At 36.9% G+C, this 23,096-nt stretch overlaps 1 protein-coding gene across 1 annotated transcript in view; it reads left to right on the top strand.

Moving 5' to 3' along the window:
* The window catches only part of fat3b (FAT atypical cadherin 3b), a 107,445-nt gene that overhangs the window by 64,471 nt on the left and 19,878 nt on the right, over positions 1 to 23,096 (top strand). The window contains exons 31-46 of the mRNA XM_028467252.1: positions 3,200 to 3,353; positions 4,034 to 4,267; positions 4,445 to 4,623; positions 5,761 to 5,974; positions 6,122 to 6,336; positions 6,416 to 6,553; positions 6,764 to 6,907; positions 6,998 to 7,195; positions 8,342 to 8,619; positions 8,725 to 9,287; positions 9,427 to 9,558; positions 9,681 to 9,838; positions 10,557 to 11,091; positions 11,239 to 11,392; positions 14,096 to 14,252; positions 19,264 to 19,674. Coding sequence (XP_028323053.1) covers positions 3,200 to 3,353; positions 4,034 to 4,267; positions 4,445 to 4,623; positions 5,761 to 5,974; positions 6,122 to 6,336; positions 6,416 to 6,553; positions 6,764 to 6,907; positions 6,998 to 7,195; positions 8,342 to 8,619; positions 8,725 to 9,287; positions 9,427 to 9,558; positions 9,681 to 9,838; positions 10,557 to 11,091; positions 11,239 to 11,392; positions 14,096 to 14,252; positions 19,264 to 19,674 — 3,864 coding nt within the window. The remainder of the gene's footprint in view (positions 1 to 3,199; positions 3,354 to 4,033; positions 4,268 to 4,444; positions 4,624 to 5,760; positions 5,975 to 6,121; positions 6,337 to 6,415; positions 6,554 to 6,763; positions 6,908 to 6,997; positions 7,196 to 8,341; positions 8,620 to 8,724; positions 9,288 to 9,426; positions 9,559 to 9,680; positions 9,839 to 10,556; positions 11,092 to 11,238; positions 11,393 to 14,095; positions 14,253 to 19,263; positions 19,675 to 23,096) is intronic.

The following is a 23,096-nucleotide window of genomic DNA, read 5'->3' as shown; positions in this document are numbered from 1 at the left end:
CCTATATTACTATTTATATGTTAAGATTTTATTTATTCAGACAACTGTTCTTCAGGAAATCCATCTGACATGTTTCTACTGTCAACTGCCAGTCTTTGTCAGAGGCATCTCCTGATCGCTTTGTTGTTTCTTTTGATGTTTCCTTTGATGTTTCCTTGACTTCTGCGGAACAATTCCAGCATGGAATTACTATTATATTTATTATTTTCCTTTTTAATTTTGTTAATTTCCATACTCATCAAAACTTTAGAGTATGCTGAGTCATGAAACTGATGTAGTCAGGATATTTAACTCACAAAAAAAAGATACTATTATATACCAGGATTTGGATATTTATTTCCACTGCACTGACTATATGTGTGCCTTATTTTGAGCAAATGCATTTTTGATTAAATTAGACTAATCATATTCAGTTAAATTAATCCATCATGCTGCATGATATTATTATCTATTATTGTGAAGGTGACTTCATTAAGGAAAGTTCTCCAAAATAAGATTAAATACAAAACAAATTAATAGGAGTGACCCTTTTGACCATTGTGTTTTAAAGCCTAATGATGTTTATTAAGTATTTAGTCACACATGCATTATAAAAAAAAAACAATACACAAGATATTAATAAAGCCAAAATAGAAAAAAAATAAGAGTCAGTTTGTATTCGAGCTGTGGAAAAATACAGATCAGATTGTGTAATGTTATACTCATAGATGTAGTGATTTATCCATGAATAATATATCAATTATTTTCCAACCAAATTAGCAGGAAAATGCACGATTAACCAAATGTCAAGATTTACAGGGGCATCAATGATGAACTTTCTTTAGGTTTAATGAACTCTGCTCAGATAGTTAGGTTGAATAATGTGAGTCATTACATACTTATTCCATTCAATGCCACTTTATTATTTAACGAATTCAACTTATGATTGGACAAAAGTGAAATTTGGAGCTACATTCAGAAACAAAGCAGGTAAAACATAATTTCTTGTTTTAAAAAGCACTAAAATTCAAATTTGATGACATATTGTCTTTGTTGTTTGTGAGTGCGCTCTCGTTTGTGTGAAAATTCCTAATTTATGTGCACTTAAATACTTAAGATTAATGTAGTAGAATTAGAGACAGCAGGAGTTGAAAGCTGATGCATTTTAAGCTTCTAAAAATATAAATATGGCATAGTTTACTATAGAAGCTAAGGTGCAAGGTTAGCTTCTGCTGCACTTTTTTATCCTTTCTCATTTAATGATTCGCCCTAAAAGTTGAGTTAGTGCTGCTCCACCAGCAGCTCGCTGTGTGGGGAGATACTGTACCGGTATATGGACTGTGAATTCCTCTGGGAGCACGTTCAATAGAATTTTACATCTCCTTTTTTATTAAATAATTAGTCAAAAGAAAGTTTTACTTTCAAACCATAAAATATGAATCATTTTTTTTTTTAGTTTTGTTTTGTTCTCAGGCAAATCAAACTTCTCCTACAAAGTTATACTAAAGTTTTCCTTTTCAAGGTAATGGCTTCAGCCAAACACACTGGAATTTAGGATTGAAAGAGAACCTGATTCCTACTCCACCCATCCATCTTCCATAAGCACTTAGCCTAATCATGGATGTTACAGATAAAAAGCAGGGGGACAAGTTGCTACACGGACTGACACACAGCTATAGACAATCTCTAATGAACCAAAAATGAAATATTTAACGACCGCTAGAGGAAATTTGATTACCCAACCAAAAACGTTTGATTGTTTTCAACAGAATGGAATGCAAGTCGGATACAAACTGAAAGCACTACACCATATGGGTCAAACTCAAGGCCAGGGGCCAAATCCGGCCCTTTAGAGCATCAAGTTCCGCCCGCAGGATAAATTCAAAATTACAGAAAACATGGATTATTGTGTAAAAATACCAAGTTGTAGATATTTCAGCTTTTCCGAATACTTACCATATTTTTCGGACTATAAGGCGCACTTAAAATCCTTTAATTTTCTCAAAAAGTGCGCCTTATAATCAGGTGCACCTTATGTATGAAATTAATATGTCAAAATGTTTTGGTACAACTTTGGTAAACAATGAAGCTGCACTGCTTGATGGATTTTTGGCGCTTTAGGGCTACTGTAGTCAGGCGCCTCGTGGAGTGATATGTACCTGTACTGTGCTTCAACATACTGAACTGAAAAAGTGAGTGTATTGTTCTGTATTTTATGTGTTAAACCTGAACAATGTTGAGAGTTATTGTTAATGAGTTGAATAAAGTTTGACTTGTGTGACTATTTTGTTTCGCTTAACGCGTCTTAATAATAATAATAACAACAAATCGGTGCGCCTTATAGTCCAAACAATACGGTATATTCAATGAAAGTTCATGATATTCACAGTTTTTCACATTCTTTTATCACATGATGGCAGTCATTTCTAATCTTTATCTTTTCCAAAATCCTGCAATTTTAATAGTAATAATAATAATAATATTAATAATAATAATAGTGGAGCTGTTGGAGGATGGGCGTGATGTGTTCTCTGGACTGGGTGTGAGTGTGATTCAAATTATTCCACGATTTTTCCCCCAAATTGAATAAAAATTAGTCAAACTCAAGGAAATTTAAAGATTGGATATTGTTTGTAACTTCCATTACTTTACATATATTTATAGGACAGAAAAATGTTGACATAGCTCTTTTTCCCACTTAAATTTGGCGGCCCACTTGAGATCAAACTGGCCCCTGAACTAAAATATGTTTGACACCCCTGCACTACACATTTTTTTGTTTTGTTTTTTTAATGTTTTTCTCCTTGTTGATTGATTAAAAGTGTTTCCAATTTTATTTCTTCTTTTATGACATCTCATTTTGTTATTCAGAAATCTCTGGTGTAGCACAAACAAAAAGACAAAGCGCTGCTGCAATTTGGCAGTACAGGACCATTCCCGTTTTAGCCAGTCGGTGTTTGATCAAAACGCGAGGCCACTGAGTCCATGTGAGAGCCAGTCAATGACAGCAGTGCTTTGCTGGGTCAGAGAAAGGCACTCCACTCCAATCCGCTCTGTGCATCTCATTCCACAAGCAGAGATAATGGATGCAGAGCTGCATGACAGTTGAATGCACTTCCTAATGTGTTGAGTTGTGTGGGTTTGTTTGTGTGCGTGTGCATCTATCCGTGTTTGTGTTTCAGTCTTTGCTTTAATTATGTCTGTCCATGTGTTGTATCAGGCGGTGTATAGCGCTTCGTTTCCTGAGGACATTCCCACTAACAAGGCCATACTGACAGTCGGTGCAACAGATGCCGACACAGGTTCCAGTGCAGAAATTCAGTATTCACTGTTTGGCATTGGTGTGGAAGATTTCTACATGGATGCAACTACTGGTACACACACTAATATAATGCCGAATGGATCAGAAAATAATAATGTGCAAGGCAAAAAATGTACGTCATAGTTTTTGTGGACTAAATTTTTTTAAGTGACACATAAATATATTATGAAAAGATGCAATATATTGATATTTTTGTTAAATAATAAAAACAAATCTATAATTGTGTCCAATTATAACTTGTGGTGTAACATCCCGCAGCTGACAGCAATTTTAATTGTAGTTATTTTTGTTGCTTATTGGATTATTGTTGTTTTTGTAAATGGATTTTGCAAAGAGCGTAAAGGGGCAGATTACATATGATTATTCTTTCTGCTCGATCCCTTTTATTCAACAAAGTTTGTGTTTATATTAAATTGCTTTGTTTTAATCAATAAAAGATTAAAAATAATATTAAGTAAATATCTTAATTGTAATTTAATCTATAAAAATGCCGTTTAGTACATTATATTAACATCTATTTCATTTTTTAAACTCGACTATAACTGAAATAGTCCTGATGACCAAATGCGGACCAAAATTCAACTAAATCATAATTTGCTGTCAAAATTAACACTGATAATTGTTGTGTTGCTACTTTGTCTAGAAGTTGAAAATGTGATTATCACAAAAAAATATCACTCAAATTAAAACTTGATGTCAAAATTAACTCGTCGTCACACCTCTCTGTTTAAGGTGATTTGCGAACGGCAACGTTGATGGACCGAGAAACGACAGGCAGCTACAAACTCATTGCCCAGGCAACAGATGGGGGGGGGCTCTTCTGCCGATCTGACATTTCCCTCAAAGTGCTGGACGTGAATGACAACGCCCCTGTGTTCTCATCCACTTATTATCTGGCCAGTGCATATGAAAACGCTGCCCCCAAGACATTGCTTACCCGCCTGCAAGCGAGCGACCCTGATGAAGGTGAGCTGCCATTAAAAGCACAAACTTACCAGCACACGCTGAATGCTGATGAAAGCCCGTATGCCACTCAGCAATTAATGTGCTGACTAATCAGCATCACAATGGGCAAAGGGCAACGATGTATTACACTGCTCTGTATCGAGCCTCAGTGAATATGTTACCATGCTTTGCAACCAGGACTCAACCGGACCGTGTTCTACTCTCTGCTGGATTCTTACGATGGGGTTTTCTCCATCGACCCATCAAATGGAATGGTTATATTGGAGAAATTTCTGGACAGAGAGAGTAGAGATTCATATCGTCTGCGTGTGCAGGCCACGGACCGGGATGGACAACAGGGGGCGCTATTCTCACAGGTGCGCTGAAAAAACATCCAGGTAGCATCAGCTTAGTTTTTCCTTTACAGTACAGTATACAGTCGCTTTATTGACATTGTCGGAAAAGTTTTGCGCATTGCATTGTGGAATATGGAGTCCTGTGAACAGACCAGAACAAAAATTGTGTCAAGCACATCATTTTTCTCCTTGTCTGGTGAAGAAACACAATAAATTGCGGTAAGAATTAAGGAAAAACCACTTATGCTCATCTGTCTACAGCAGTGGTTTCCAAACAGGGGTACGTGTACCCCTGTACAGGAGCACATTGTAGTTGGTACTTGGAAAGATTTAACAATTAATTAAAAAATAGTGAGGAAATTAGCCTAGTTTCTTTTGAACTTTAACTTCTACTCCTACTAAAAACAATATCAACATGAATTATAATAATAATTGGATATTGTTTTCTTTTATCAGTATTTTGACCAAAAGCAATAGTGGTAGTGAAAGTAATATCAGTATTAATAATAATAGTCCGTACTACATTTTCATCTTGATTTGGATTATTTCAAGTTCATCAATAGTTCTATGGTGGAAAAAGAAGATAGTGTTGCAACCCTTTAAAAAAAAGTTATTCTACGATGTTGTTTTTTTCCCTCATGAGTTGAATTAGTTTATAATATATATGTAACCTTTATCTGTTACACTCCCTCCAGGTAAGGAAAGGGTCAAAGTATCTGGAAGGAAATGCAGCCTATGTTTTATCTTCAGTTGAAGAGTAAGGAAGAAAAAATACACGTGAAGCTTCCTCTAAGAGGTTTTACTGACCTCAGAAGCTCAAACTGGATTTTGTTATTTATAGCTTAAAGTATGAACATCACTTTTAACTCCAATATTAGTGGCTACAGCTGAAATGGAAGTCAGCGCAGAGGTGGTTTAGCAATTTCAGTAGTTGACACTGTGAGATTATAGAAAGCAGATACTAAAGATAGAGGTTGAAGTGTTATCCTACTTGCAGTAATTGAACTTGGGATCATGACAACATCACAAACTGTGAAGAACATTATAGAAAACCAGTGTTTTGAATTTCAAAGGCTTTGATATTTAAAATATTGATCGACCAAATTAAAATTCTCCTCATCATAAAGTGATCAAAGACTGCTCTTGTCTCTTCCTCAGGTTAATTTGACTATTATGGTACTTGATGTGAACGACAATGCTCCAGTCTTCCAGAGGAGGGACTATGCCGTGACTGTGCCCGAGGACGTAGCCGTGGGAACCGAGGTGATGCGCGTGTTGGCGACGAGCGCCGACATCGGCCCCAACGCTGAGATTGCCTACAAAATTCGTTCTGGCAACGAGTTCGGGAAGTTTGTACTGGACAGAAAAACTGGTGAGAACACGTCACTAAAAATACACATTTTTGAAAAACTGTGGTTCAATTGCTTCAGCACAAATCTATTGATAGTGCCTACAAAGGTAATAAAAACTGACAAAATTTCAGAAAACATTGACACTGCTCTACCGTTTTTGTATCAAGGCTTAATTTCAGTGGCCAATGATTTGGACTTTGAGGTTTGTAAAGATTACTACCTCACAGTTGAGGCCTGGGACAGCGGGGACCCTCCTCTTAGCAGTGCTACCATGGTAACCATTGAGCTAATGGACATAAACGATAATGCTCCAGCCTTCACTCAGGATATATACAACGTGCAAGTCAGCGAGGATGCATCCGTCGGACAGACAATTACAAGGGTAACGTGCGATCTTAAGTTGGTCAGCTGTTTCTCGTCGTCAATTCATTATGTTTCACTTTGTTTGTTGTGTCACGTAGGTACTGGCTGAAGATTTAGACAGCCAGGTTAATGGACGAATCACCTACTCAATCCTTAAAGGGGATCGAATCAACCACTTCTGGATTGACCCTGTCACAGGGCTGCTCAAAATCAATAAGAGACTTGACAGAGAACTAGTAAGAATGCTTTTTGTCTACCATCTTAAGTGTTCAGTATCCATTGGGCGATTTGATGTATCTGTTTTTTAGGCACAGAGATAAAACACTTATTTTATTGGCGTATTAAAACCTGAAAAGGTCTCATTTTCTCACACTTTACAAGGCTTTTCAGCTTGTCCTAATGCATAAAGTTTATTTTATTGTCTGTTTTGTTTTTTCCCCGTCTAGGTATCCAGGTACTCTCTGTCAGTACAGGCATTTGACAGCGGTTCCCCCGCAAAGTCATCCACGGTCACAGTAAACATCGACATCTCTGATATTAACGACAACCCTCCTGTTTTCTCCCCACCCAACTCCACGGCTGTAATACAGGTTGGTCTTTTCATGCCGGTTTTCCGCCAACATTTAAGAGCTTTCTTTTGTATGTGTGTAATCTCAACTCTTCACTTTGGAAACATCCAGCTAAACCAGCCTGCTGGTAGCACGCTGCTAAAGCTGTCAGTCAGCGATAAAGACTCCCCCAGAAACGGTCCTCCTTTTGAGTTTCGCATCAAGTCGGGAAATGAGGGCCGATTCTTCACCTTGGAGCAAACTGGAACTCTTAAAACTAATCGTGTTTTTGGTCCTGAAGTGCCCAGGGAATTCACTTTGGAAATTCAGGTTGGACTCAAGCATTTGATTAACAATATAAACAAAGTTACAGCTTTATTATGCCTTTAGTACAATACACAATAGTTTACTGTTGAAGCTATACTCCATTAAGACGAGGTTCTCATACTTTTTTAGAACCTAAACACAAGAAAACCCCATTTACAACTACTGATTAGGAACATCAAGAACCTATGAGTCAAATCTTTGTAATTTGAGCAAAACACAATATTGTTTTAAAAAGAGGAATAAGAAAACAAATCCCTTTGATAATATTTACATTTGGAGACAGACTTCAGTAAAAAGTAGGGATGGGAATTAATATAATTTTTACGATTCCATTTTCGGTTCTGCTCAACGATTTGGTTCTTTATCAATTCTCATTTGGAAAAAAGGAGAACAATCAGGTCGATTCGCACACAAACTTAGACAGTGAATCACTGCTTGGTGATATCTCTCCTGGCCTGTGTCATTTTACTCTTCCCCATCTCAGTGAAAGGAGACGCTAGAGGCAGATGTGAACTGGAGCAAGTACTGCAGCCTCTGAGCCAATCAGGCTCTGTCATCTAAATAAAATGCATGAGAAAGCATTCATTTAACATTAACAGTTAGTAATAGCTGGTTTTACAAAAGGAAAATAGCACAAACATAAAAGGTAGTGTTAGTTAGTTACCATCTGCAATATCAACAGCAGAGGATGTGCTAACTTTGCTGCTGAATTGAGATTCACGACGGAAGAGATCAAAAACGCGATTTTGTGTAAAAATGTTTTTGCATATTGGTACAGTATATTTCCTCCCTTTTGTAAAACATCCACATTGTTACTATTGCAAGTTGACCTGTTGTCATGCTTTCTTGTGAAATGTAACCAAACTTTCTAGCATTTGAGCGCCTTGTTTCCTGCTGGTGAATCTTACACATCTTGAGTAAGCTACGTACAGTGAGGAGAATCTTTTTGCAAAATTGTGGAATGACACATGAATCGGTTCTTAACTACAAACGGTTTTTGATTCCCATCCCTAGTAAAGAGTTGGGAATTTTAAAATCTTTTACAAATCAAACTAATCAAAAGAGTGGATACATAATGTGCCTTTACTTAAAAACTACATTCTCTAATTTAGATAAATGTTGATTTCTCCATGGTTTATGATCCTTTAGGCGAGTGACTCTGGGACTCCCAGTCTCAGGTCGTCTTCCTGGGTTTTTCTGAGGATCATTGGGGACAGTCAATATAAACCCACTGTCTCTCCTCTGGAAATATTCATTGTCATGGTAACGGACACCTTCCCTGGAGGCCCAGTCGGTCGGATCTATGCCACCGATCGAGACCCCAACGACGCCCTGTCGTTCACTCAGAAACCTCAGCCTAAGAGCATGTTTAAGGTCAACAGAATGGATGGCAGTATCGTAGCTCTTCCAGGCCTCGAACCTGGCCGGTAACACTGCACTATACATATACGCAAACATCCAATAAAATCCACATTTTAAAAGATATTAGAGAGATACTGTCACTGTGAGAACTGTATTTCTTAATCTTTCAGGTATCAGATGAACGCTACAGTGAGCGACGGACGTTTTGCTGTGATAGCGGACGTGTTGGTCCAGGTGGAGCAGGTGACGGATGTGATGCTGCGTAACACCCTCACCTTACGTTTCAGCTCCCTCTCCCCAGAGGACTTACTCAGCCGATATCTGAGCCAGATCAAACTAACGTTACGAGGCCTTGCCGGTTGGAAGTGGTCACCCGGACAACCAGATCCTCTCCACATACTCAGCGTACAACCAGTGATCAGGACGTCAAACATCGACTTGCTCCTGGCCATGGAAAGACCAGAGACTTTAATTGATGGACGGATAGATGGTTTCTACACGCGACAAGAGCTATCAGCAATGTTGGAGGAGACGGCAGCTCGGGGTCAGATTCGAGGGATTTTAGCCAGTGCATTGGTGGTTGAAAGCACCTGTTCTGGAGCCCTGGATTGTGGAGATCAGGTGTGTGAAAACACACTGTCAATGGAGGAAGGCTCAGTTTCAACCTACAGCACAGAGAGAATCAGTTTGGTGTCACCACGATTCGGCCGTACGGAGATTTGTGTCTGTCCTGGTGAGCAGAGATTTTAACACATTCACACCAATACTAGTCATTGTGATTTCAGAAATTCCACCTTAATGAGCAAAGGTGCTAAAAAACAGATAAAAACCAATGTGTGAAACTATTCTGACATTACTGCCTTTAAACACAGGCGGGACATGCCCCGCCCCTGTGGAGCTGTGTGAAGGTCAGTCATGTCCTGCAGACATGCAGTGTGTCCGCTCTGGTCCTACAGCGCCCTCTGTCTGCCAGTGTCAGCCTGGAAAACTGGACCAGTGTGCAGGTAGGATTTTATCAAGCATGTGAACCTGGTGCAAATATTCATCATTCATAGTGGATATCTTCGAAAAAATGTTTTATATTTTGACGATATTTTCTTTGTGTGTGTTTTCTTGAATCCTGAAGGTCAAACCTCTCTGAGTTTCTCTGGAAACAGTTATATTAAATACAGAGTTACAGCCAGTGGCCAGAGTGGAGAGATGAAACTTAGCCTGAGGATACGAACCCTACAGAGAAGAGGAGTCATCATGTTCACACGAGTGAACCCTTGCACTATGCTCAAGGTCAGCGGTCTCCAACCTTTTTTGCCCCACAGACCGGTTTAATGTCAGACAATATTTTCGTGGACTGGCCTTTAAGATGTGGCCAAAAAAAGATTAGATTTAAAAACGATGACTTGCTTATAATATTGTGCATCACTTGTAATTTTTTTTTTATATTCCTATTGAGTTGAAAGGGTAATACTCAGAGAAAGCATGCAAGTATGTCCAAAGTTCAAAATCAAATAAAAGCACATTTCTTTTAGTTTTTTTCCCATAATAAAATATTAATAAGAAAAATTCGTAGTAACGAAAAAATATTAAAATCGTATCATTATCCCAAGCCCATTATCGTTTATTGTATCGTATTGTAAAGTCAGCGTAATGTCCCATGCCTGATATTTCAAATCTTAGATGGAAAACAGGCTAGATCACAAGAGTAGATGATTAAGATGCAACATGTCTCAGAAAAGTAATTATTACACCACCAACAATTCCAAAGCATTACAAAAAACCTAACTTATCGTTTGACGTTTGTAGACAGACATCCATAAAAATTGCAAACAATTTAAAATCAAATATTACAAGTACAACTATTGTCATAAAATATGAGGGGGTTTGCTTAGCTAAAGTAAAAAAAAATACAGATTCATTCAAGACTGTATCAATTTGCATTATTCCAACATAGCAAGAAGCCTCTCTAGTCAATTACTTTTTCTAAAAGTTATTTTTCCATCGACAGATTGAAGAGGGGCGACTCTGGTTCCAGTTAGACTGTGACAACACCCTTGGCATCATGGGTATCTCAGGCAGGCCTATAAATGACGGCCGGTGGCATACAGTTACATTAGAACTGACCATGAACTACACACTCCTATCACTGGATGACAGCTATGTGGAACGCCGGCGAGCTGCCTGGGCCCCTGTTCGTCTCTGGCCTCTGGCCCCGGACTCATCGTTCTTCTTTGGGGCCCAAGTGCGTCCGAGGTCCGGACAAGGGGAGAAGCCAACCCCTAGTCCAGAGAGGGGCATGCAGCGGGGGCTGGGAATAGGGGATCGTGGCACGAAAGGATCCCCCAGGGCTCAGGATGGCTTTCAGGGATGTTTGAGCTCACTGACGTTGAACGGGAACGAGCTTCCACTTCAGAATAAAAGGAGTCGTTATGCAGAGATAGCCGGGCTGAACGAGGTCAAGCTGGGCTGCATCCTGTACCCGGATCCATGCATCAGTCAGCCCTGCCTTAATGGAGCTATCTGCAGCAGCCTGCCTTCTGGAAGTGGGTGAACTTTTAATTATGATTTAGATTATTAAGAAAAGCTGTTTACAAAAAACAAGATGTTCAAAAATGACTAGAAACTGAAATATGTATCGTTATTCTGACGATTTTTGGTTTCTTATGTTTCTTGTGTCTCTTTTTCAATAGGTTTGATGTGCAGTTGCACCGTGGGCTACACTGGGGGGCGCTGTGAGGTTGAAATGACCCCCTGTATGCCAAACCCATGCCAGAATGGAGGGGAGTGCGCAACTGCTGCTGGTGCATTTCTCTGCGGCTGTCCAAGTGGATTGGGGGGGTCAATGTAAGAGCACACACCTGAAATAATTACTTTAATTTACATTCATGTTGGAAGTTGGACTTTATATTGTTCTCAATCAAAACTAAGATCATAAAACATAGTATATATTTAATATTAGTGCTTTATTCCATGGCAAGTGTGTCAAACTCATTTTAGTTCAGGGGCAAAATATATGTAAGTTTGATCTTTAGTGGGCCACAGGTGTTATGTGGGAAAATGAGTAATTTCAACATTATTGTGCCCCAGTGTGCACTTCTACATATACATAAAATACAAAATGTGTAAAAAACCAACATATCCAAGCAATTAGTAACATCAGTCCCAACAGGATCTTCACTTTGAGATTCCTAGATTTTGTGAACAATTTCTATTTAATTAAACAATATGTAATGACGTGAGGAAAATTAAAGGATTTTGTAAGAATGTTGAGTATTTTTCAACAGTTTAACATTAAAAATGACTGCTAACATGCACCAGGAACACTGTGAAAACGTGCATTTGCTGAGTTGCATTTACACAATGATGAATTCAGGTTTTCTCCGTGGGCCGAATTGGATGCTCCAAAGGGCCAGATTTGGTCCCCTGTCCTTGACTTTGACACATATGCTCTGCACATGAAATAGTTCAACTCAATATTTTGCTGTAAAACTTACATTTATTTGTCATATCAAATTACAAACTAGAGCCATTCAATTGCCTTTGAAATAACCTTTGTGTTTGGTCTTTGACCGAGCCACCACTAGAGGGCACTTTTAGCTCAAAAAGGGGAATCTGCTTTTGACATTTGATATTAGAAACCCTATCATTATGTTTCACAAGATTGATATTCAAAAACATGTCAAACCACCCCTTTACAGATTTGATGTGTAATATTCTAAATCTATGTTAACTTCAGATTAATGCATGAAAATCTTCCAATTTAAACACGCAGCCTGTAAGGCAAAAGTGTCAAACTCATGGCCCGGGGGGCAAATCCGACCTTTTAGGACATTTAAATTGGCCCGCAGGAGAAAAATAACAGAGGAAACATGAATCATTGTGTAAATGACCAACTAATTCAGTTGTAGATATCTCAGCTTCTGCAAATACAAATACAATGAAACTGCACAATATTTGCAGGGCTCACTGTTTCCCCATGCTTACATCACATGATGGCAGTTACAGTATTTTCAATTTCAAAATGTTGAAAAAACTCAATGAACAAAATGTTCCCAAATATATCAAAAATTGGTCACAAAAAAAAATCTAATCATTATCTGTCACCTATTGCTCATACAATATATTGTTTATGCTTTATTTATGTGTGAAAATGCAAACTAGGGCACATGAATGATAACATTTCTCAATTTCCAGCTCAAACCTGTGGCCCACTTCAGATCAAATTGGTCAGTATTTGGCCCCTGAAATAAAATGAGTTTGACGCCCCTGCTGTAAGGTGTTAAAATAAGACATACATTACCATTGATAGTTGTTGAAGGTGGCAGATACTGTCACATCTGGTATCTTCATGCTTGGTGTTTGCACGTAATTGACACATGTACTGTCAACTATGGGACCTTATATACACAGGTGTTTGCCTTTCCAAATCATATCCAATCAGCTGAATTTACCACAAGTCAACCTTACTTAAGCTGTAGAAACCTCCCATGGATGATCAGTGTAAACTGGATGCACTGAGCTCAATTTTGAGCTTCATGGCAAAGGCATTGAATTCTTAAGTAAATGTGATTTGTTATTTTTCAGTTTTTCATAAATTCGCAAAAATCTAAAATGAACTTATTCACATTGTCATTATGGGCTATTTTGTGTAGAATTTTGAGGAAAGATTAATTTAATACGATTTGGAATAAAACTGTAACAAAAAAAATGTGGAAAAAGTGCAGCGTTGTGAATACTTTCCGGATGCACTGTAAATACACTAGGACCAATATCACCAATACTTTTTTCCATAACTGGTGGTTTTGATTACTTTGTTAAAACCAAGGACAGTAGGTGACTTTACTTTATCATCACGATAAACCTTCTTTTTGTTCAGTACCAATAGAACAGTAACAAAACATCTTACCTAACCTTTGTATGTGTACATTATTTCTCAAATAAACAAAGTGGAAGAATTTATAGAGTATTTTTAAGAACAAATTAAAACAAACTTGAGTTCTTGATTTCTACTGTTCATGGGAAATCCACAAAGTGAAATAATGATATTGAAAGTTTTCTACATAATGTTTTTAATCGATATTTCGGATCAACTCGACCATCACTAGTTAAAAGATCCAGTTCTTTGCCTCTAATATTTCTAATCTAACATGACATATTTTTCCCCCTACAATGAGTCATCCCACAAGGGGTTTTTTTTTTTTTTTTTTCAATTACAGTCACTTAAATTCACTGAAAAGGGTTTGATGGTTTTATCAAAGAAAAAAAATAATTGAAAAGAGAAACATGTACAAAGCATGTATTTTCCATTCACCTCACAGCAGGACAGGATGTTTGAAGTCTAAACTTTATCTATGAAGGCGTGGAAAATCCTTTTATTAGAAAGGTTAAAGAAAAAAATGTGTTTCAAAAAATATCCTGAAAAAAACTGTTATTTTTCTCCAACCTTTTTAACATACTGACATTTTAGTTTTTCACTCCACTGACATTGAAATAAACCATTTTTTACTGCGCTCATTTACTGGTTTTATTTGCCTTCTCCCTCTGCAGATGTGATGAGGATGTAAATGAGTGCGACCAGGAGCCGTGTAGACGAGGGGGAGAGTGTGTCAACACATTTGGCTCGTTCTACTGTAACTGTTCATATGAATATGAGGGCCAGTTCTGTCAGGAACAGACTGCGGGTAAAGCAGGCGATGAGACACAGGTATAGTGAGCACATTACATGAAAACAGCTTTGGATTACAAAATGCATTCACTCAAGTTCCTTTAACCTTGCTATTATCCTTGACCCCATTCAATGTTTGTTATTCAAAAATAATACTTCACAGTTTGTTTGTTTTTTTTTTGCTTTATATTTCATTCCGTTTCCTAATTTGATGGGTATAATTGATTAAGCATGAAATTATTGTTGAGATATTATTATCATTGTGCTGAATACATATTGTACGCATTGGTGTTAATCTCTCTCTCAAACATGTCCTCTCGGAAAAGGTTAATTGTCAATGAGGTTTTGGAACAGCTCTTTCACAGTGAAAGTGACAGAGGAGACAGAGAAAGGCAAAAACATTTTTAAAAAATTGCAGTGTAATAACCATGCTTATATTTGGTTCTGGACATGCATACTCTGGGTATGAACTTGTCAACTTGATAGGAATGTAAAAAAATAAATACCAGTGATGCGCAATATTATTAGCAAGTTACCAGTATCAACTGATATTGGCTTTAAAATCAAGTATTGGATATCAGCCATATTTAATTGATAGTATTCTAGGCTTTGTTTCCTTGATCAACCCATAGACATCATATATATGTCATATATTAGATGCGAGGGAAAAATATCGATATCGGTTACCAGCCAAATGAGTTGTAAAATTTCAGCATATTGTAATGGCCAAAAATCCAATATCGTGGATGAGCAATAAATACAAACCATAACAATTTAGTGTGTAGTACATAGTGTGAACTTAAAAAAAATTAACTTGTGATATCACTTGTACCCTCGACAAAACATCTTGACGTTTTTAATAACGCAATATCCAGTTGTGCAATTTATCGACCCACCATTAATATGAAACTACCAAAACATTTTTATCAGCCATTCTGCCAATATAATTAATCAATAAAAAAACTAGGCTTTGCCTCCTTGATCAACCATAGACATCATATACTGTATATATTGTATCTTATTCCACTACAGAAACTTGATGATTTCAGCAAATAGGTGCGAGGGAAAAAAATATTGGTATCGGTTATTGGCCAAATGAGTTGTAAAATATCAGCATATCGAATATTGGCAGTGACGTGCCATGACCACTAGGGTTGGGTAGGCACGTTGCAAATGGAGACCACCAATGACAATTTCATATGTTTCTGCTGGCAAGTGTTAATTCAATTCAAATCAATTTAATTTGTATAAAGCAATTTCCAACAAAGTCATCTCAATGCGCTTATCAAAATATAAAATTCATAAGAAAGAAAAAACCCAACAAAATCCACATGAACAACCATTTAGCCATCTAACAAAATCTACATCATAAAACACCATTAAAGAAACATAAACAATTATTTAATATAGCCTCCATACTCTCCCAACAAGATATTACAACGGAGTGAGACTGTGCAGCTGTTCTAGGAAATAACGCTGCACAGTCATTTAGGCTATGAAACGCACAAAATGCGGACACTTTCAAACTTATAGGTACTGTAGGCTATTAGAAATGGAAAAATAAATAATTTATAATTATATTATAATTAAAACAAATAATCAAAATATCAATTCACCTTGGGTAGGCACTGCCTACCTTGCCTACCCTGACGGCACGTCACTGAATAGTGGCCAAAAATCCATTGTCGTGCATGACTAATAAACAAACCATAACAATTTGGTGTGTAATAAATAGTGTGAACTTTATTTTCTATCTCGTGACACCACTTGTACCCTCAACATCTTTTGACCTTTTCACTATATCACGCAGTCGCGCAGTTTATTGTTCCACCTTTAGTTTGAAACTACCAAAGCATTTTAAATTGTCTACAGTTAGAAACTACGAAAAAGTTTGACACCAAGTTATACAAATACACATAAATGCTATTTACGTTGATTATACTATCCTGCCAACCATAATAAGATGATATTTCTTTTGGCCAGCCTTAAATTTTGAAGGTTTATTGGAAGGACCTTTGCCATAAATATCACTTGTACCTTGAGGAAACAAATCTTTTGACATTTTATTAACGCAATATTCAGTTCGCAATTTATCGTCCCACCTTTAGTCTGGAATTACCAAAATCTTGAAGGTTTACTTGAAGGACTTTTAATGTAAAACCTTTGCCATAAATGACCCATTCTGCTTCAAATGGTCTTAGCCGTTCACATTCAATGCCGTCTGCAACACTGATGGTTCGGTTGATAGATTTTACCAAAGAGCAATTCACGTCGTCATCTGGAGTGCAAGTAGGGCGAAGGTTGCGGTGAACCTTCAGAAGTGGAGAGATGTGTTAGAAAGTAGGAGAGGGGAAGTCAGCCGAAGACTCAAAATGAGAGCGAGTGCAGCTCTAAGGTCAAGATTGCAGGTGTAGTAGTGGATAACTATCTGGTGAAAAAGAAAGACCGAGTTATAGATGGAATAGATGGACAGGATAAGAAATCAGAACTTTATACAGCTTTATTGATGTAGTAAAGGACGATTGGATTGTGGCCGGTGTTTGCAGTATTAAGTACGGTAAAGGTCAGGAGATAAAATCAGAAGATTTGCCATGAATCCCCGACAGGAAACTTTACAATAAGGGTCCCTTAATTAATATGTTCATGCATTATTAAGCATTAATTACCAGTTTATTAATTGTTATTCATTATTAAAATGTATTACCTAACATTAAGTTAATGCATTAATAAGCAGATATTTAATGTTTACTGCACAGTTATTTAAAAACATGTATTAAGTGTAGGAGGATGAGTTATTAATAATGGGTTATATAACTAAGAATATTAATAATGATTATTAATATTACTCCAAATTTTGCGGGGTGCCACTCCTTTTAACAGGCGAAATATGTCTAAGTTTTTAGACTAAACTCATCAATGTGAAACCAGGGAAAAGTGAATTCTAACAGCAACATCTACACCATAATCACAGCTTTAATGAATCAGAGGAATCAAAGATTACGTTTAACCTTTTATTAAAAATTGAACAATTAACACTGTCAAAATATCAATTGAAATGGGATAATTAAATCATGATAAAATGCATTTCTAGGCTAATAAAAGTGAGGATTTTAAAGTGAAATCACTATTCTAGGAGAATGCTAGTCTACTAAATATTGAAAAAAAATGCAGGATACATATTTGAATAATAAGATCATAAAATCAAAGAATAAAATCATAAAGAGAGCTCATAAAACAAAGGGGAAGACAGACAGGGGAGACATACAGGCATGAATGAGATGAACTGTGTGTGAAACATGTGAGTGTGTGTAAGTGTGTAGTTATGGAAGTATGGATGTGATCTATTGTGGGTGAAGTTTGCTGATGAAAGTTCATTCAGGTACCTTGAAGATGATGTCAGGGTTGGACCTGGAGGTGCTGTTTGAAGAAATGCAGCGGGACGTGCCACCGTTGAGTTCTGTTGCGTTTCAACAGAGTATAGCCCCTTCAGCCGATCCAGGTGGTTCTGGCCTTTGCAGCTGGGTTAGAGAGTGGCTCGTGGCTTACCCCAGTGGGTCGCGGGCCGGGCTTCTTTTTCGGCTGTTACGCACGTCACTAGATGCCGTCCAAACCAAGCAGCTGTTGATTCCAAAAATCTAACTGTTTCAACTGAAAATAAAATAAAATAAATGAAAAGGTGGGGAAGGGAAACGCATTGAGCATAAAACGCCAGCGTCCCAAAACTGAAATTTTGGGTGGTTTTCTTCCTTTTAAAAGGTTATCTTTGAGGCTCGCCTCCCAAGAGGGAAGTTTCGTTGATTGGTTTAAAGTTGTCAGCATCTCAGCTGACTGGCTTTAGGTGTGTGTATGTGAGACAAAGACAAACAGCAGGGATGATTCCTAGATTTACACATAAACCATAATAATGAGTTCAGCATATTCAAATAATCTTTTCGACATATCTTGAAATATCATATAATATCATTACTTTACAAACCGGTTAATGAATTTTACTTGTAATTACTCGTAAACATAAATGTCAAATATCATATTATGCCTCTTCTTTACTATATGGTTGCAGTAGATACCTTAAACTAACTTTTGTGATGTTTTCTGGTATTTTAAGCACTTTTTAAATGATGAAACATTTAAAATAGCATTCTGTGGGTATAAAATTATCTGAAAAGAGTGGAATAGGACAGACAATATTTGCAATGTCAATTTCTGCAGAAACCATTCCAATAATGTTTTCATTTGTAACTTTTCAAACATAATATAGTTTCTTTGTTCTCACGTCTTCATTGGAACACATCTCAGAGAAGGCCTGGGCAGTGTCCTTGTGTGACAGCTCACCTCAGGGGTCAGTGGAACAGTTCTGTGATCTTACAGCATCCCAAAGATATCTGTTTGTAAAGGAGGGAGAAGACGGATGTTCTTCGTAAAGAGGGTTCGCACTGGACACTTCAAAATGTTGGGCCAGTCTTTTCGGCTGCGTAGTGGGGGTTAGCTATGCACCTCAAAGTTGCTGGGGCAGTTATGTTGTAAACAGTCTGTGATAAAGAAACAGGCTCCTTGGTTAATTCCTGTTAGAAAGAGGGTCTTTAGGCTTGATGTGGTTTGGTTCCTACATAAACATTAATAAAAGTTACATAACATAATTACTTATCCATGTGTGTATACTTAATACGCATTAATTGATATATTATTAAAACGTAATAATGTCCCAAGTAATAATTTTATTAACTCTGTGCAGTAAACAATTAACCGCTTGCATTTACTGATATGTTCATTAATATTAGGTAATATAATGATTAATACCTTATTATTAAACTGTCAATTAACTTTATAATGTATTAACCAACATTAATTAAGAGACCCTTATTGTAAAGTGTTACCAAACTTAGTTCTATTAGGATTTACGCATTAAAAAAAAGAAGATATTACTTTTTTTTTTTTTAAAGATTGTGCATTCACAAATGAGAAAATACAGAATATTTGAGAGCTTTCTTGTTACAGTAATTTTGTATTTGTTACGCTTTAAACAGGAATGGTTTTGCTTGTGTTTGTCCAGGCTGAGCCTCTCTCATACGTCGGACCAGGCGAGATCATTGGCATCGGGGTCCTCGTCTTTGTCATAATTTTCCTCCTCATCCTCTTCATCGTCTTTCGGAAGAAAATCAAATTCCGTAAGGAGTCGGACTCGAGCCTCAGCCCTCAGGACATGATGAGCATTTCAGCGATCTCCACCGATAAAACCTACATGTTGCGTAAGACGGGCATGGTGGCAGAGGGCATCGAGTTTAAATCTGTGCATCGGTCGGGTTCAACCACGAGCACCTATGGAGAGGTGGGGGGCAGCACCGGGGGGCCTCCTCAGGTCATGGTGCGTCCAACTACCCACTCTCCACTTCCAGGTGGAATCAGCAACCCATGCATGAGGAGCAGAGATGATGACAGGACCACCTCCAGTGAAGGCAGTCAGGTGAGTGAATATACAAGACCTTTCATATACAACTGATGAAATCTCATCTTTCTTTAGTTTATTATTAGATAACAGGTGGAGTGCATTGCCATGAATCTGACGATACGTTACACAATTTGCATGTCACGTTAATAAACAATATATATTAATGATATATCGCGATAGCAATCATTACAAATTTCACCGTTCTAAGTACAAAATTGTATGAAATACAGTTCATTTCATTTTTTTTAAACTTGCGAGAACAAGTAGTTGAAGTACCAATATCAAAAACAAGTGGTATTTTTATCAAACTGTCAAATTACATTTTTCAAAAAAGTTTAATGTTTGCTTCTACAACAGATTCTGATAAGTTCTTAAATTATTTAAAAAATTACTTCATATATCCATAAATGTGCCTAATATGTTTTATTGGAGTGAGGTAGTTTAACAATGTCTGATGTGGTTCACTGACACCTAGTTACTGGGCGTTTACGTGCTTTGCACATGTTAGCGTAATTTTTGTTTAAAACATGGTTAAAAAAATGGATCTGGAATTTTTTTTGGATGGATACGATAATTGAGTGGTGAAATATCACAATATATTTTGTCTTACACCCTAATTAGGGAAGGTACCATACAGAGTACACAGTACGATATGATAGATGATAATGGGCTTACAATAACAATGCAATTTAATTTTTATGAATGTTTGGTCATTTTACTCAGAAAAATTGTCATTTCCGCTTATGCGCCCTCTTATCTTTCAGTTGACTACAAGCGAGGGCATCCAGACGCCGCCCCGGAATGTATTTACTAGGGATGGAATGACAAAGTTGACAATATGATATATGAGAACGGCCTTGCTGACATTTAGCATGAAAAATAGATACGACCATTCTAAAACATGTGATTGCATACTTAACGTTCATTTTATGAAATTTTGAAAATAATAATGAAAGTTACATTTTTTACCCATTTTTTTTTTCAATGGGGGGGGGGACCAAATATTTTTAATCCAGAAAAACAGAAAAAGTTCAGGAGCCACTGAGATAAGCAATAATGAGCTCACAATAACCATACGGTTTTTTTATGGAAAAAGGAAAAACATTTCAGCTGGAAAAATAACCATGCTTTTCTTTGACTTTAAATGGGACATATTATGAAAAATCCAATTTTGCGGTTTTTTTAACACACATGAGGTAACTGAGTGTCCATTGGCACACAAAATGTGAAATAAATCCTTCCAGTCCTTTGTTTGTGGTCTGTGTAAGTCTTACAACACAGAGAAAAGTGCTCCGTTTCAAATTTTCGGAGTTTGTGACATCACAAGCTAGAGATGTAACGATTAATCGTAAGGCAGTTAAAAATCAATTCATAGGTATCACAGTTCACATCGATGCTCTGAAAATTGAATCGCAGTACTTTTTTTAAACAGCAGAGGGCTGTTTAAAAAAAAATATATTTATCCCTTCTTTTGTCCAGCATTGTAGGCGGCAGGCGTAATCTGCAACTACTTTCTTTCTGGCCGCCTTCTATGCTTAAACATGTTCATAAATTATTCCTTACCCCTTTAGCACCGAAAGAATATCTGTAATATTAAGTGACTATCTGTTAGTCACGTTTTTCTATTAGCTCTGTCTGCTAGCGCAGAGCATCTCTTCTTCACTGCTAGAATAACTGCATGCCAACCGACCACTGAGTTACCAGCACCCTCTGCTGGTCCAAACAAATATCTGACGTAAATACATTGCAAAGACTGTTTTTTTTATTTAAAGTCCAATTGTTAAGGCACAAAATACATTTTCAGTTGCACTTTTAAAAATAAAAACAACTATTATGCAGTTTTGCATTGTTTACTATAGAACCAGAATTTTAATTAATAGGCATTCTTCATTTGTATTATTCCTTTATTTATTTCATTCAAGATTTATTTTGAGTTAAATTGCATTGTTTTGAATAGTTTATCAAGGGATTATTTTGACAATGAAAAATAAAAGGAAAATAGTACAGTATTTTTCAGTCATCATTTGTCTACAGTCCCATTTTGTAAAAATAAATCGTCAGAGAATCGTATCGTGAACCCAGTATCGTGAATCATATCGGGAGTTGAGTGAATCGTTACATCCCTATCACAAGCTGATCAATACTTCTTTGGCCGTACGTTTACAGCTCTCATCATAGACAGCACCGCTTTTACGGTTTCAATGATCAACTTACAGAGTTACTAAAGGACAAGTTCACCCAGAATGTAGGCTTATTCAAGAAGTTAACTGCTTTAATTTTGCCCAGGTAAGTTGAGAAAGTGTACTCCAGGGACATCCCCCCACAAAACGGAGCGCTCTCAAACAGCTGTTTTATACAGGGTATTAAACCTCTCCTGTTGCTTGATTCATGTTATGTTTTGACCAAATCCTAGTACTCTTTGTATACTTACATATTTATTCTGGCTATGACCTTTTAAACTCAATAGAAATATGTATTATATGATCCAACCTTTATGAAACAGTCGTTGTATGCAGAACAACATGGATGTTATGCAATGTAATTGTGTGGCTTCATTTTCTATTGTGTGGCTTCTATTTTTATTATACTATTGAAATGTTAATTAAAATAATTGTATTGTCACCATTCAAATGAAAATGTTATTTTGCATTTATTATAAGAGCAACATAATGTACTGAATGAGACAAAGAATGAAAGTAAGGGCAATGTCAATGTTCGTTTCATAAAGCCAATGTTATGGTAAGCATTGCATAATTATTTTGTCAGAGTCCTTTTTGATCAGACTGTCCTTGTATAATTGCAATTTTTTTAAAGGACACTTAAAGAAAAAAAAAAAAAAAAGACGAATCCCTGTAATTACTCTTTTTTCAAAGAGCCAGCGAGACAAACAAGCATGCTGTGCCTGAGAAAAAAAAAATACACGAGGTACAGAGCTGAGCTGCACACAAATGGGAGAACGCTGTCTTTGGAATTCAAGAAAGAGTTAAGTTTGGCAAAAATAATAGAAGTCTCACCCTTTGGCTGATAATAGGTGTTAGTTTGATGAATCAATCCACCACAAGTATTCACATCTGTTGGCAGTGCTTTGGCTCTAAAAGACCAGCCAAAAAGTAACAAATTACACTTTAAAAGCACCAGGACTCTGAAGAGAGTGTTGATAAATCTGTGTATAATTTGTTCATTCGTTTTTCATTATGTAACAAAAACACTCATTTGATATTTGTTTCCAAAACCAAAATCAAATTATAATCAAGTATTATTTTCACTTTTCATGTTTTTGTTACATATTGAAGAACGAATGATACACGGATTTTGATATAGATGAGTTTAGTGTTCTTATCAACGCATAGAAGCTGTAGACTAAACACCAAGCTAAGCTCCACTCAAAAGTCGTAATCTAAGACTGATTTACTGGTGACTCCTTCACAGTGACATGG

This window comes from Gouania willdenowi, chromosome 14 (genome assembly GCF_900634775.1).
Source record: "Gouania willdenowi chromosome 14, fGouWil2.1, whole genome shotgun sequence".
NCBI classification, from domain to species: Eukaryota; Metazoa; Chordata; class Actinopteri; order Blenniiformes; family Gobiesocidae; genus Gouania; species Gouania willdenowi.
Note: the sequence above shows the minus strand (reverse complement) of the source record. Positions and strands in the feature narration are given on the sequence as shown.